At 39.2% G+C, this 15299-nt stretch overlaps 1 protein-coding gene across 3 annotated transcripts in view; it reads right to left on the bottom strand.

Annotated features, from left to right (window-relative positions):
* SULF1 (sulfatase 1) overlaps window positions 1-15299 on the bottom strand; it is a 155836-nt gene that overhangs the window by 33833 nt on the left and 106704 nt on the right. For all 3 annotated transcript variants that reach the window (XM_075063067.1, XM_075063068.1, XM_032782471.2), the window contains one exon: window positions 389-605. In XM_075063067.1, the coding sequence (XP_074919168.1) occupies window positions 389-605 (217 nt within the window). The remainder of the gene's footprint in view (window positions 1-388; window positions 606-15299) is intronic.

The raw sequence follows: 15299 nt of genomic DNA, 5'->3' as shown, positions 1-15299 counted from the left end.
TATATTATATATATTAAAAAAAGTCTACTGCAAATATCCGAACAGGTTAACTGAATATTAGTAATGAAAGAAAATGCTTGCTCAGGCTACTGTAGTAATTACCTAGATTCTGTAATTTACTCTGCAGGTTTTATCTCCAACCCATACAATAGGTGGCACCAAAACATAATCATTGCTACAAACTGGCCTGAACGACACTGATTATTGTGATAACAGCTTCTGGTAGCTTTTGATTTTTTTTTAAAGCAGGAATTACTCAAGTACCGACTGCAAACTACATGTGCATTCATCATATATCCAGGTGAAAACAACTCCTTGCTGGTAAAACACCACTCAATTAACCCAATGCCCCCTTTCCTGAGTATCGAAGAGCTCTGAGATCACCTACTTTGGGCACTGGGGTTTCTCATGAACTGTCTTTGATTTTTTCTCTGGGTCCTGCTGGTTCGGTAATCAGCATCTGTGCAGATGCATTCTTTGTCTTTATTGCTGTATCCCTGGGAGTGTATGCTTCGCGTTCTCTTTCTGATGGTGAACATGTCGCTGGATCCCTTACACTTGTGAATTCGAAGCTTGCCAGAAGAATCTTCAATGCACTGCCATTTCTGTGAGACGAAAAACAAAGATGATTTCCCAGTGCAATTCTAAGCTCTGTCTATTTCGGATTCTTTTTGTAGCACATAAGAGGCAATACCTTTGAAGGCTAAACAATTCTATAAATGAAGATTTGAGGAGAAAAACATTGTAAGGATTAAGTTCACTCACATTCATCTCAAACCATTCTCTTGTCCTAGGAAAACATGAACTTGAATGAAAATAACTGGAAATCTGCATTAAAAAACTACAACCTAGCCAAAAAAGATATATAAATCAAGGGAATCTAGACTAAACACATCCTTGAAAAGAGCAAGTAATAAGTCCTAATTCACTGAGCCACAGAGTACAGCTGCCAGGACTGTTTTCACCAGTCCTCCCTCCCCATTTTTTCTTTGAAAATACAAACTTTGTTTCTTTGTTCTGTGACTTGGAGTTTCTAACATGAATCAGGAAAACATGTAGATGAGGGAGAAAGACTGAGATCAGGTCAATTAGAGGGTTCTGTGAAAAAGGGACAAATTCTGATTTATGTCAATGCATGAAACTATTAACTCACTCCATTAACAGAGGCCAGAGTCATGACCTGCTTCCTTTAGCGTGTCCACTCAAAATCCTGCAGCCATGGGACACAAACATTGCTCTCTCCACATGTTTTATGTGCAAAGACAGAAGAAAAAGCAAGTGTACTACACCCCTCGTCATGCTCTAATAGACCGCACCATAGGTGCAGCCAGTATGCCAAATGTGCAGAATAGGTCACATACAGCCTATTGGGGAAGGAAGGGGAAGATCCTTAGGGTAGACAGAGTGTGAGCATAGACATTCTCATCTGGATGCTTCTGCCTTGCTGTTTATACCAGCCTTGAGGGGAAACCAGTTTGATCTGGAAGGGAATTGCTGAGACCAGCTTTGTACATGTTGTGAGTATCATAGTGAAGAAGGAGGAATGAGAGAAAGCAGAATTCCTTCCAACTGGTTTGCACAATGTCTGTCTGGTTCTAGTGCCAACAATCCAGAATCCAAGTGGAAGATTCCACCTGGATTTTTGCACAGGGTTTCACTGTTTTCTCACTTGGATATTAGAAAACAGTTGGGCTTTTACTTCCTTTACGCACCATATCAGTCTTAAAATGCCATAATCAAGAAAAATATTTAAAATTCTTAGCCCAAGTCTTTTAGGAGTGGTAAATTTTTATCATGTACAATTTGCTTAAAACTGTGGCCAAGGGACTGAGAGCTGCCCTGCTATGGACTGGCAGTGCTCTGGACACAGTCAATGGCCAAGTTAATTTATGGAAACAATCTATATCAATATAATCCCCTTTATGTCAATATAACTGAAGCTACACAAGGGTCTTGCACTGATTTAACAATATCTGTTTCTAAACTGACAGAGTTTAATCAGTACAAACTGTGTGTAGGCAGGCCCTTCAGTCAAAATGTTCACAAGCTTTAGTACCTAATGTTAAATGCCTAAATGCATAGTTAGGTACCTAAATAAAATCGGCCTGATTTTCAAAACATCCTCAGCATCTTAAAAACAACAGAATGAAACAGACCACTTCAGTTAGGTTCTTTGGTAGGCATCTGAGTGTTTAATCCAGTGTTTGAAAATTGTGACCTTAATACATCTCTATCAGAAAGATGGGGACAATACTGGGAGGATTGATTAGCAGAATCTTATACAGAGCTTTCAGTGTTATGATTACTACCAATACACACTCTTGAATCCTTGCATACTAAATACACTGCTAAAGCAGCAAAGAGTCCTGTGGCACCTTACAGACTAACAGACGTATTGGAGCATGAGCTTTCGTGGGTGAATACCCACTTCATCGGATGCATCCGATATTTTGTTGCATCCGACGAAGTGGGTATCCACCCACGAAAGCTCATGCTCCAATACATCTGTTAATCTATAAGCAGCCACAGGACTCTTTGCTACTTTTACAGATCCAGACTAACACAGCTACCCCTCTGATACTAAACACACTGCATTGACATTAAAGTTATTTTCTGCTTGTTTTGTAATGCCTAAACTTCTCTGCCAACAGTGGTCCTCCATGTGTTTCTAAGAGTCCTGAGGATTCTCTCAGAATGATGTATTCTTACTGGGAACTATCCTTCTGGCAAAATGAGAGCTGGGTGCAGTTCCTCCTGGAATCCTTCAGCCCCACTCCCACAGCAGAGCTGCACAAATTTATTCCTTCCATCAAATAATGGCTGCTCTGCTCTGTTTCTGAGGTGTTCTCATAGTGGTAAAAGGGTGAAGGAAATAGCTTGAAAGTGAAACTTAAACCCCTGACTAGCATCATATTGTGCCACTGCTGTGGTCAGGACACAACTAAAACAACTCCTGAAATGAGCATCATATATGCTCCAGGAAAACAATAGCCATACAGTGTACAGCAATATAAAAGAGAAAAAAGAAGTGAAGTCAAATATTCTTTAATATGCTGTATATAATCATAGCCAACTTTGCTAATAAAAGCTCAATGCCTGAAGTCGCCTGCAGCTTAGTTTAATAACAGCAGCACATCTTTATTCACTTATGTTTTCAAATACTGATTATGAATCACAGCACTGTGACAGCTCACTCCAGCTTTGTGTGTCATGAGATGAGCTAAAGAGCCTACGTCCAATAAGAAAATCATCTCTTTTATATACTTACCTTACTTTGACTGATCCAGTTACAGTAAGTTATATCTGAAAGAGAAAAAGCCTGTACATATTTCCTTGTCTTCTAAAACATTAGAATTGTGTGGACACTTTCATATAAATCCCTACTGAGAGGGGTTTACAAGAGCCATAATCATTTGCATTTACATCTCAAGGTTAACTTCTAAATGGTTCCTATGACAGTAGAAGAGTGTGGCCATCATTATAGATATTTACAGGATTGCACCAGAGGAGTTTTTGTATCTATTAGATATAAACACACATTAAAAAACACAGCTCTTTTTTAATACTATTTAAAAATGTAGTACTCTTTAAAAATTCAGAGTAATTATTTTTTTCCCCTAAGATCAAATATAGCAGCAGCTGTAATTCTTACTTCCTCCATTGGAGGTTGATTCAATGTTCTAGTAAGTCTTTTCCACCACTTAATAGGAACTAATTTTTTTAAACTGCCTATGCATGGATTTAATCGATAAATTCTCTTGGATGAAATATGTATGAAATGTATTTCATAGCTTCCCTTGAACGGTTTTGTTCATAAAAAGGGTATCTAAGTGTGAAATAGTTTAGAATTCTACAATGGAATTTGCTTACTATCAGTGATTCCAAATCCATGACAGAATAGTTATGAACTGACCATATGTTAAAGTCTAGAATACTATAATGGTCTCTTCTGATCTATACATGCATGAATTAGCAGAAAAAGAAAGCTATGATCAAGATATTGCCCTCAGTCCTCTACCTTTCCCCAACTGAACACCAAGATGTCAGTCACCCCGGCTTCACAACCTCAAACGAGGTCTCTGGAACCCCAATCTCTCCATCAAGGTTACATCAAAGACAAAATGGCGGCACATACACAAATGAAACATTCATTTGATAACCTTAAAGTTGTACGTTTTCTTATTTTTCCATGTTTATTTCCTTCTCTCTTTCTCATTCTTTTAATTTAATACTTTTCTATTCCCCCTTACAGCTTTCTTTTCTCTTCCTCAACTACACTTCTCTACTTTTTTCATTCTCTTCTCTCTTCCTGTGTCTTGCTTCATTTATTCCTCATCTTACTTACCTTCTCTGATCTCTTTCCTACTTTCACCCATCTTTACTCCTTTCATATTTCCCCCTCTTTCTAGTTTTCCCTCTGCTCTTCAACTTAACTACTGAAGTGAATACAGAGGAGAAAGTGATATTCAGCACCATCCCACTACGGATGGAGTCCTGAGACTTTATAAAATCTTTAAACACAGGACACATCTTCAGATACATCAATTTCAAGGGAGCAACGCCCTTTTACATAAGCTGGGAAACTGACCCATACTCTCTACCTGAAGCTGAGATGCCTTGGTTTACAATCGTGTGTTGCTGGTGCCTCTGCACAGCTATCTCCTCCACGTGGCTAGAAGATGCAGTGGCAACTTAGTGCTGAATTTTGCTAATAAGCAGCAGTCACTTGGCTCTGCTCAGGAGCTGAAATTCAGCTGCATGACAACAGATGCACATGCCTCAATGGGAATGCTGGTGCTGGTGTTACAGTTAAAGAGCAATAAAAAGCTGAGCATTAAATCTTGTCCTCAGATGACTTCAGTAGTGGTTATGAATTTGCATTTGAGGGGAAAATTTGTCCCTGATTGGGTAAATTGAAAGGCATAGGGGACCAGATGCACTAACTAAAAAGCGGCTGTAAGTATATGCTCATTTAACTTTATGTTAGTGCTGGCCTAGTTCCAATCTTAACTTACACCCTCTCTTAACAAGACAGACAACTGTGAATGAATTAACAACAGTGTTTGTTCCTCGACTTTCCAAATTTTTATTGGTTTGTACCATAACCTCAACATTAAGTTATATGTCTTTATTCAATATAATTCAGGCACAAAATATATATAGATGCTCAGGCTGAGTCACTGTGGTTTACTGCACAATAAATACCCCACTTAAGAAGTATTTAAAATGAACATTGTTTACCTAATAGACTGTGACAGCTCTGAGGGAATTGCTGCAGCCTATCACATAGGGAGGAAATTAGACAATTTGTGAAAGGTGTCTTAGAAGTAGGCATGCTCAGAGTTTTATGAAAGCCAATTACTGTGCATTTGCACTAGATACTTTAATGTTAAATATATAGTCAAGTTTTATAATCAAGGTATAAACTCCTGAAAAACAGGCAACCAGAACTATAACACAGCTACAATGCTTTTACAGGTGCTGTCCAATTTCTGTAATGTTCCCTTTAATAAGCAACTTTGAATATCGCTTTTCAGGCTGGAGGTATTCAAGTAAGGGGAGGGAGTGCATTTGAAAGCAACTTTAAGATCATACTCCCTTCATCTTCCTCTTATACATGGATGATTTAGTATCGATGATAAATAATATAAAATGATATGGGTATAAATATTGTAGTGAACTGCAGCTGTGTATCCCTTCTCTCTGCTGGACAGAATCAGAAGTGGTTTTATCTCACAGGTGCTATTGTACTAATAGCTAAGGGAGTTTTTATTTTAGCTCAAGGGGCGACAGATTTAAGAAGATCTGATCTCCATGTCAGCTTTCACCATGAAGTTCCAAGTGGTCATGGTGTGCAGAGTACTGCCAATTGTACTGTACTTAACTGGCAATAATATATAGTACAAACTAGCCACGTTTTAGCCTGCTGAACTGAACTAGAACACTGAAAAATCAGGTTCAGCAGATATTGCAAATTCTTAGGGGTAGGACCCACTTCTTCCTATGAATTTCCATAATGAAAACAAGGACTCTGATCTTCACTGAGGTGGTCTGGGCATGACTGGTATACAAATATTCATTTGCATTGCGATGTTTTGCCACTATACCAATATTGCACACAAGGAGAAAGTGGGCGCAGCTGTCCCCAAGACGTTCTGTGTCAATAGAGCACAGGGAAGACAAATTTGGGATTGCCCAATCTTACGGACAGGGAACACTGAAATACAGTAATCTATAATACTAACATTGCAAATTTCTTCTGTTGATCTGTATCACACCTTGAGTATTCATAATGGTGTGGAAATTCACTTATTTTGTATTTCTTAAATATTATTTATTGTAGCCTAAAAAGAAATCAACAGATTTTCAGTAATTTTTAAACTTGTTTTTTTAATCTGACATTTACGAATAATCTCTAAAAATGAGTGTCAATCTGTTCTTTTATCTTTCCTCCATCATACATGTGCGCCCTGATTTATTATTGTAGGGTTGCTCACAAGTGATAGGCTACAGCTCTGATATTTTTATTTATTTTGATAGGGGGCAGAAGTATTTAAGCAGTGAATTGACGGGGAAAAAATAAACCCTACAGAAATAACATGACCTGAAATTTGCAAATAGTTATGTGATGAAAAGGAGGGTAAATTTTAGGCTCGCAAACCTTGACAGTGCCAGTTAGAACATGGAAAGAAGAGGAAAAAAGCCCTGCAAGTTTTCAGGAAACTGTTAAAATACACACAAAGAATATTTACTGGATAGACTTACATGCAACTTTGTATTTTAGACACTTTAAAATATGATTCACAGAAGACTTGGGGACATTTAAAATTGCACAATAAAAATGATCCCCTATTTATCACTTCAAAGTATGCAAGAAATGCATGGATGGTATTGTTCAAAAAGTTGAACTTCAATCCATTTTTTAACATCAAAAAAAGGTAACTATTTGAGAAAACTTAGCTTCCAAAATATAGAGTTAAAGAATAGATATTCTACGGTCAGGCTAGGTAGATGAGAAAATCACATTTATTTGCCAGTTTTTCCATTAAGGATATTTACTTTCCCACTGACAGTTTCAAGATTACTTTAATTTGGAAGAAAGTCAATAGTGGAAGCATATGCACTTAGGTCGCATGTTGAGACTGTTAATGGACATCAAACGTCACCTAAGTAACCATCTCTACTGGATCTTCTACATATTCCTGCCAGCACTTAAGATTGAACATCATCAGTAGAGAGACTCTTCTCTGATCTTCTATCAAATGTGTGCTGAATAACCTAAAAGGAATGCTTCAAGTTCAGACTTAAAGCCAGATCTGCCCACAGGTGCACCTAAAGAGTACTCACTGACATGCAGAGATAGAATTTGCCCATTAAGTTATAATAGCAATACCAATAATAATTATATTCCTAATGGGTCAAAGGATTCCAAAGACTTAAAGCCATGCTAGTCAAACACATACAACAGAAGATTGAATTTAGTCCACAGTGTATTGGATATGCAAGAGTCCTTGGAAAGAAGGAGGACCACAACTGCTGGAACTATGGAAAATGTGTAAAGCCAAATTCATGCATAACGATGTTTTTTTGCCCTAGAATATATAAATCCTGAACTGATGTGGTAAATAGAATAAATATGATTCAGAACGGTGACATTCATTCTGGTATCGTGGTATTAGGGGTTGCTGATAAACTGCATAGCATAAATAAACCAGAGATACAGTTTCTTTGAAGGGCAACATCGAAGACGAGAAAGGTGATATTACTGAAATGAAAGTATTCCCTGACATGGACAAAAATAAATGTGTGCACTGAATTAGAAGGAATTGTCAAATGTGGAAAGACTGCATTCTGTTTAAATGAAAAGCTACGTATCTATTGTTAAAATATGCTATTTTATGATTTGAAGGATTATCTCTAATGATAAAGTTTTCCTTATCATCACTTTTGGTTGCCATGTTATATACAGGATGGTGTTTCAACTTGAGAGGGACAAGTCCTGATGATTCTTAGGAATCATTGGGTGATGCATCTGCACCTCTGTTTTTTAAGTTAGATGGGATTCTGGGTACCAAGACAGTTGGGTGAAGGAGCAGGGACAGGCTGGAGTATGAAGTAGATGAAAGAGCACCCACAAGGTCCAGTTCAGCAAAGAACTTCTGCATGTTTTTAACTTTAGGTTTATATGTAGCCCCACTGAAGGCAACAAGATTGCTCAGATGCTTAAAGCATGTGCTTAAGTGCATGGTGAACTGGGATCCCCAAAACGGTGGCAATGGGGAGCAGGTGGAGAAGCTGGGCTGATATGGTTGTAGTGGCAGGAGGAAGCCACCACATACCAAGATCAGTGGTTACCATTTTAGATAGCCACTAATGAGAAACCTGACTTGTGTAAGGATGAATCAGGGAAATATGCCTGGATTTGTGCACAAATCAGAGCCAGACTGTATATTCATATTCCTAATTTTAACCCTGTAATTGCCACTAACAGATTTGTATTTGTATCCCTCTTTTGAACAAAAAGAAATTAAAGCAATGTTGACAAAATAAGATGATTACGCAGTAAACCAAACTGGCAACAGTTACTGGTATCTATTTTTAGCAACTTCTTTCAAAAATTCTTTTTTTAGAGCAGACAGAACATGGATCATTTATTTGGAGAATGACAAGCCAAGACAGCAGGCACTATTCATCATCAATGCCTTATTATTGCTGGAATTGGTGGGAAGTTGCATTGAAATCAATAAGGTTCGTGAGTGATGTTATTATGTGGTATTATAATTTTAGCTGAGTTTTAGTGGGTGCCTGGGATCTAGCTGTCATTTCTGGCTAGCCATCTGACACTTCTATTGAGCTCTTACCAGCTTATGTGTTTTTATTCATACTCTGCAGCTAGCCATAAAGTTGACCTTTACAAATGTATGGTCTGAGGGATATTTATTTTATGAGAACATAGATACCTGAGCCAAACCAGATTACACCTCACAAGCTACATTCTAATTTCCTCCACAATATTGTCTGTAGGTTGATTGATGGCAGCAGTCCTTTTAGTGTTACAAACAGACATGCCTTTGATTTCATAGAATATTAGGGTTGGAAGGGACCCCAGGAGATCATCTAGTCCAACACCCTGCTCAAAGCAGGACAAATCCCCAAATGGCCCCCTCAAGGATTGAACTCACAACCCCGAGGTTAGCAGGCCAATGCTCAAACCACTGAGCTATCCCTCCTCCCCTCTTTGATATTCATATGATAACATGAAGCAAAATAAAATGAAATTCTGTCATTTGAAAGCCTAATGTAAAAGTATACATAAAATGCATATATGGACAACATAAAATGCTTTTTGGTTTAAGGCCAGAAGAGTCTTAGAAACTTACTACAAAACTCATGTCTGGATTCAGTGGCATCTCTCTAGTGACTATCAGTGAAGACTTGTATGACTATAAAAATGTTCTAGCTTACCCTAAATTAATTTCATTATACAGGCCTTAAGCCCATTTTGTAAACCAGAACTAAACCTGCAATATTACTTTAGGGCAGTTCCAACCATAAATACTCAAGAGAAAACACAACATTTTGCATCTTCCAATGACAGGTGTGTTATAAAGGAACACAGTCAAGGCTGCTGAGTTATGGCTAGGGCTATGTTTTTGTCATGGAGGTCACTGTGACTTCCAGAGACCTCCATGACTTGAGCCCCCAGCTCCTGGTGGCAAAGAGCTGCTGGGGGTAGGGGTGCCCTGGAGCACCCGGGCAGCAGGGGCAGGGGTGCCCTGCAGTGCCCGGGCAGCAGGCCGCCTGTGAACTCTCGGCTGCAATGGGTAACAGGGGTGCTCCACAGCTCCTGACTGCTGCAGGAGCCCCAGAGCATGGAACCACAGTGGGTGATGAAGAGACCCCAAGCTCCCAGCGCCGCGGGCAGTGCAGCTCTGTGAGTTCCCAGCTGCCGTGGGTGGTGGGAGTGCTCCTCAGCTCCCAGCCATCATGGGCCACTGGGGTGCCCCACAGCTCCAAGCCACTGTGCATGGTGAAGAGACCCTACAGCTTTGAGCCAAGCCTCCCTGGGTGGTGTGAGGACCCCGCAGCTCTCCATTTTGTCACGCATATTTTTAGTAAAAGTCACAGACAGGTCACAGGCTTCCATGATTTTTTCTTTATTGCCTGTGACCTGTCCGTGACTTTTACTAAAAATATGCGTGACAAGATCTTAGCCTTAGTTATGGCATTATACCTACTAGCTTGAACATACGTGTGATGCAAACACATGTTTGCAGCTGCACCATCTTCTCCATTCTGGCAGCTGGCTCAGTTCATTTTAACTGGCAGCAGATTAACACTTCACAAGTGCAGGATTCTTGCCAGTTTCAATCCTCTGCTGTCCACAAGACCAGAGCTGGAAGGTAGTGTGTTGCAGATGTTAGAATATGTAGGCCCATAAAACAAACAAGCCCAGTGCTGGGTTTGGTGTTGTTGGGTCACCCAACTCAAGAGTTGGAACTTAAATTTATCACAATCCTCACTTTGGGGATGCTGAATTTTGTGTCTGTTAGGAGGAGATTTAAATATAAAATTATATCTCTGTGAAATTTTAGACTTGGAGGGTGCATGTTTAATAGTGGATTGGATACAGAATTTAACAATGGACTTGATAGTGCAGTGGAGATAGGTGTGACATCAGTTAATAGTATCTGGTGGACAATCTAAATCCCATGGAGCAAATTAGCTCAGAGGTAAAATTTGTTGGTTAAGTGCCATAAGTTACAAGAGAGACAGAATGAAGTGTAAATCATGCAGTGTTTAAACTTGTACTCATCTGATATTTGGTAGGTGTCTAAAGGAAGTTAAAATAAAGTTAATCTAGGGAGAGGTTTGTTCAGGCAACAGTTAACCTTCAATTTCATACTGATGATGTAAGTTTTTTTTTTAAAAAATATACAATTGTAATATTTCAATATTGTGTCATACATTTGTACTGTTATTGTGTTACATACCTATGACTGAAACTAATTTTTTTTATGCACAAATGTATGTGTCAGATATTTCCAATTTTAAACACAAACACTAGCGGATGGTGTTTTATATATAAATATTCTCTTCTTAATTACTGGAGCTAGCATACAGAAGCAGCGAGCAGGGGAGTTCTGAAAGGGAGATGTACAGGTGAAGAAAGAGAGACTACATGGCCCTTAGGGTGAGTTTGAAGTCTGTTGGCTTGTTTAGCGTACGCTTGCCTGATTAAAGTTTATAGTGTGGTCTGTTTTGCGGTCTGTGTGATGACCAAGCAGCCTGGTAGATGAGGCAGAAAGCTTACTAATGAGGCTATAGCCTGCTCTCCACTGAGCCGTTCAGGATCACTTGATAAGGGGGCATAGATAACAGGGGTTTAAAGAGCCAGCTCCTAAGCTACCCAAAGAGCTAGTGAACAGGGAAGTATTGTGATGGAGTTTAGAGACTGAGTGTGAGAGGCAGCTACACCTAGCAAATATACTCTAATCTTAGCCCAAAACCCTCCAATCACCCCGCAAAGTAAAAATAATGCAGACAGAGGTCCAGCAGCAGAGTGGGGGTTACCAGTTTAAAATATATTTATATAGTTGGAGATATACCTATCTCCTAGAACTGGAAGGTCATGGAGTCCAGCCCCCTGCCTTCACTAGCAGGACCAAGTACTGATTTTTGCCCCAGATACCTGGGTGGCCCTCCCAAGGACTGAACTCACAACCCTGGGTTTAGGGGGCCAATGTTCAAATCACTGAGCTATCCCTCCCCCTGTTTATTGCAATTAATGCAACATATACTGCCTTGAGGACAGGTAGCATGTGTGTGCATATATGGCCCTCAGAGATTGAGTATGGGCTCTTAAAACCAGAGTTGCTGAACTGGATTAGCTAAGGGAGACAGAAAGGTACACAGAGGACACTGTCAGGGACACAGGAAGGCAGTGCCACCCCCAGTCTAATAGCCTTTGTGTTATTGAGGAGGATGAAAGTCTCAGGGAAGGAGAACATCAAGCTGGAGCAGAGGGAAAAGATCTCATAGTTGAGACTTTCCTTCCAGATGATGTCATAGTACCCTCACACTGATGATACCTCTCTGAGAGAGGGGACTGCAGTTATTAGGAAGAGAGAGGTAATAGTAATGTGAGATTTGATTCTTAGAAATATAGATAGGTTTGTGATGACCAGGAGAACTGCATGATGAATTGCCTACCGGGTGCAAAAGTTGTAGACTTCTCAAGACATCTAGATAGACCTATGTGCAATTTTGGGAAAGAGCTGGTGGTTGTGGTATATGTAGGTACCAATGACATAGGAAAGGTAGAAGACAGGTCCTGGAGGCCAAATGTAGGTTCCTATATAAGAGATTAAAATTCAGAACCTTCATGGTAGCATTCTTTAAAATGTTTCCAGTTCCACGCATAGAGCCAGTTAGACAGGCAGAATTGCAGAATCTCAACACACTGATAAGACAATGGTGTTGGGAGGAGGGATTCAGGTTTATTAGGAACTGGGAAACCTATATAGGAAGGATGGACTTCATGTAAACTAAAACAGAACCAGATTGCTGGTATATAAAAATAAAAAGTTCACAGAGGAGTTTTTAAACTAAGGGCTGGGAGAAAGACAACAGGTATGGAGGAGCTCACAGTTCAGATACATCCTTTAGAGGAGCATTTATTAGATGGGATACTCTATATCCTAATAAAGAGGAGAGGCTAGAACTTGATAAACTACAGGTAAAAATGGAAGAGAAACTCTCAAACAAAAATGAATCCCATTCGATTACATCACATGAAGGCAGACTATCAATAACTTAAACATTTTATAAGCGCTTGTATACAAATGCTAGAAATCTAAAAGCTAAGATGGGTGAACTTGAGTGCCTCGTATTAAATGAGGATATTGATGTAATAGGCTTCACAGAAACTTGATGATAATCAATGGACACAGTGATATCAAGGTACAAAAATATACAGGAATGACAGACTAGGGCACTGGGAGGAATGGCACTATATATGAAAGAAAGCATAGTATCAAAAAAGTAAAAATCTTAAATGAATCAAACTGTACTGTAGAATCTCTATGGATAGAAATTCTGTGCTTGAACAATAAGAGTATAGCAGTAGGAATATATTATCAACACTCATCAAGATGGTAATGCTGACTGTGAAATGCTCAGGGAGATTAGAGAGGCTACAAAAAACAGAAAATCCAATAATAATGGGGGATTTCAACTATTCCCATATTGACTGGGTATATGTCACCTCAGGACAGGATGCAGATATAACATATAGACACCATAAGTGACTGCTTCTTGGAGCAGCTAGTCCTGGAACCCACAAGGGGAGATGTGATTTTTGATTTAATCCTAAATGGAGCACAGGGTCTGATGAAAGAGGTGAATATAGATGAACTGCTCAGTAATAGCAACTGTAATATAATTAAATTTAACATTCTTGTGAGAGTGTGTGTATGTGTGTGGGAAATATCAAAGAAACCTACCACAGTGGGATTTAACTTCAAAAAGGGGAACTACACAAAAATGAGGAAGCTAGGTATACGGGGGGCTGGAAAAATATGTATAGTGGGGATACTGAGAGCCATTGAACCAAACTGTAAACCCAGTATATAATGGAAACCACTTCAAGCCAGGCAGTGGGCAGCACAGAGCCCCTAGTTCTGGCACTTCTGTATTATATAGAAATTAAAAGGAACAGTCACAAAAGTGAAATGCCAGCAAGCTTCATGAAAACTATTTAAAAACACCATAACAGAGGCTCAAACTAAATGTATATCCCAAATACAAAAACAAACAAACAAACAAAAAAAAACCTGTAAAAGGACCAAAAAATGCCAATGTGGCTAAACAGCAGAGTAAAAGAGGCTGTTAGAGACAAAAAGGCATTCTTTAAAAATTGGAAGTCAAATCCTACTGAGGAAAATGGAAAGGAACATAAACTCTGGTAAGTAAAGTGCAGAAGTATAATTAGGCTGGCCAAAAATGAATTTGACAAGCACGTAACAAGAGATACAAAAACCAACAGCAATTTTTTTTTTAATTATGTCAGAAGCATGAAGCCTCCCAACAGTCAGTGGTGCCACCGGATGATCAAGGTGCTAAAGGAGCACTCAGAGAAGACAAGGCTATTGCAATGAAGCTAAGTAAATTCTTTGCACTGGTCTTCACTGCAGAGGATGTGATGGAGGTTCCCACATCTGAGTCATTCTTTTTAGGTGACAAATCTGAGAAACCATCCCAAATAGAGGTGTCAGTAGATGAGGTTTTGGAATAAATTGATTAATAATAATAATGTCGCCAGAACCAGATATTCACCCAAGAGTTCTGCAGAAATTCAAATATGAAATTGCAGAACTACTAACTGTGGTATGTGACCTATTGGTTATATCAACCTCTGTACCAGATGACAGCTAATGAAATGCCAATTTTTCAAAGAAAGGTTCCAGAGGCGATGTTGGCAATTACAGGTGATAAGCCTAACTTCAGTAGCAGGAAAATAGCATGGAGCAGAATTATCTGAGACATACATGAACATGATATGTTAGGGAAGAGTCAACATGTTTTTTGTAAAGGGAAATCATACCTCATCAATCTATTAGAATTCTTTGAGAGTATCAAAAAGCATGAGGACAGGGGGTCAGACAGTTGATATAGTGTACTTGGACTTTTAGAAAGCCTTTGACAAGGTCCCTCACCAAAGGCTCTTAGCAAAGTAAGCAGTCATGGCTTAAGAGGGAACATCCTGTCATAGATCAATAACTGGTTAAAAAGCAGGAAACAAAGAGCAGGAATAAATGGTTAGTTTTCAGAATGGAGAGAGGTAAATAGCAGGGCCCCCCAAGGCTCTGGGCTGGAACCTGTGCTATTCAACATATTCCTAAATTATCTGGAAAAGTGTGTAAACAGTGAGGTGGCAAAGTTTGAAGACAATACTATATTACCAAAGATAGTTAAATACAAAGCAGACTGTGAAGAGGAGTTACAAAGGATTCTCACAAAACTGGGTGACTTGTCAGCAAAATGGCAGATAAAATTCAATGTTCATAAATGTAAATAAATGCACACTGGAAAAAATAATCTCAAATATACATGCAAAATGATGGGATATGACTGTCATAAACAGATAGCTAAGGGTTAATGTTTCTTTTACCTGTAAAGGGTTAACAAAGGGAACCAAACACATGACCAGAGGACCAATCAGGAAACCGGATTTTTCAAAGCTCAGGGAGGGAATTTTGGGGTGTGTGTCTTTTGTCTGTCTCTCGGCTATGAGAGGG

Source organism: Chelonoidis abingdonii, chromosome 2 (genome assembly GCF_003597395.2).
Source record: "Chelonoidis abingdonii isolate Lonesome George chromosome 2, CheloAbing_2.0, whole genome shotgun sequence".
NCBI classification, from domain to species: domain Eukaryota; kingdom Metazoa; phylum Chordata; order Testudines; family Testudinidae; genus Chelonoidis; species Chelonoidis abingdonii.
The sequence above is the reverse complement of the archived record's forward strand: the minus strand, read 5'-3'. Positions and strand labels throughout refer to the sequence as shown.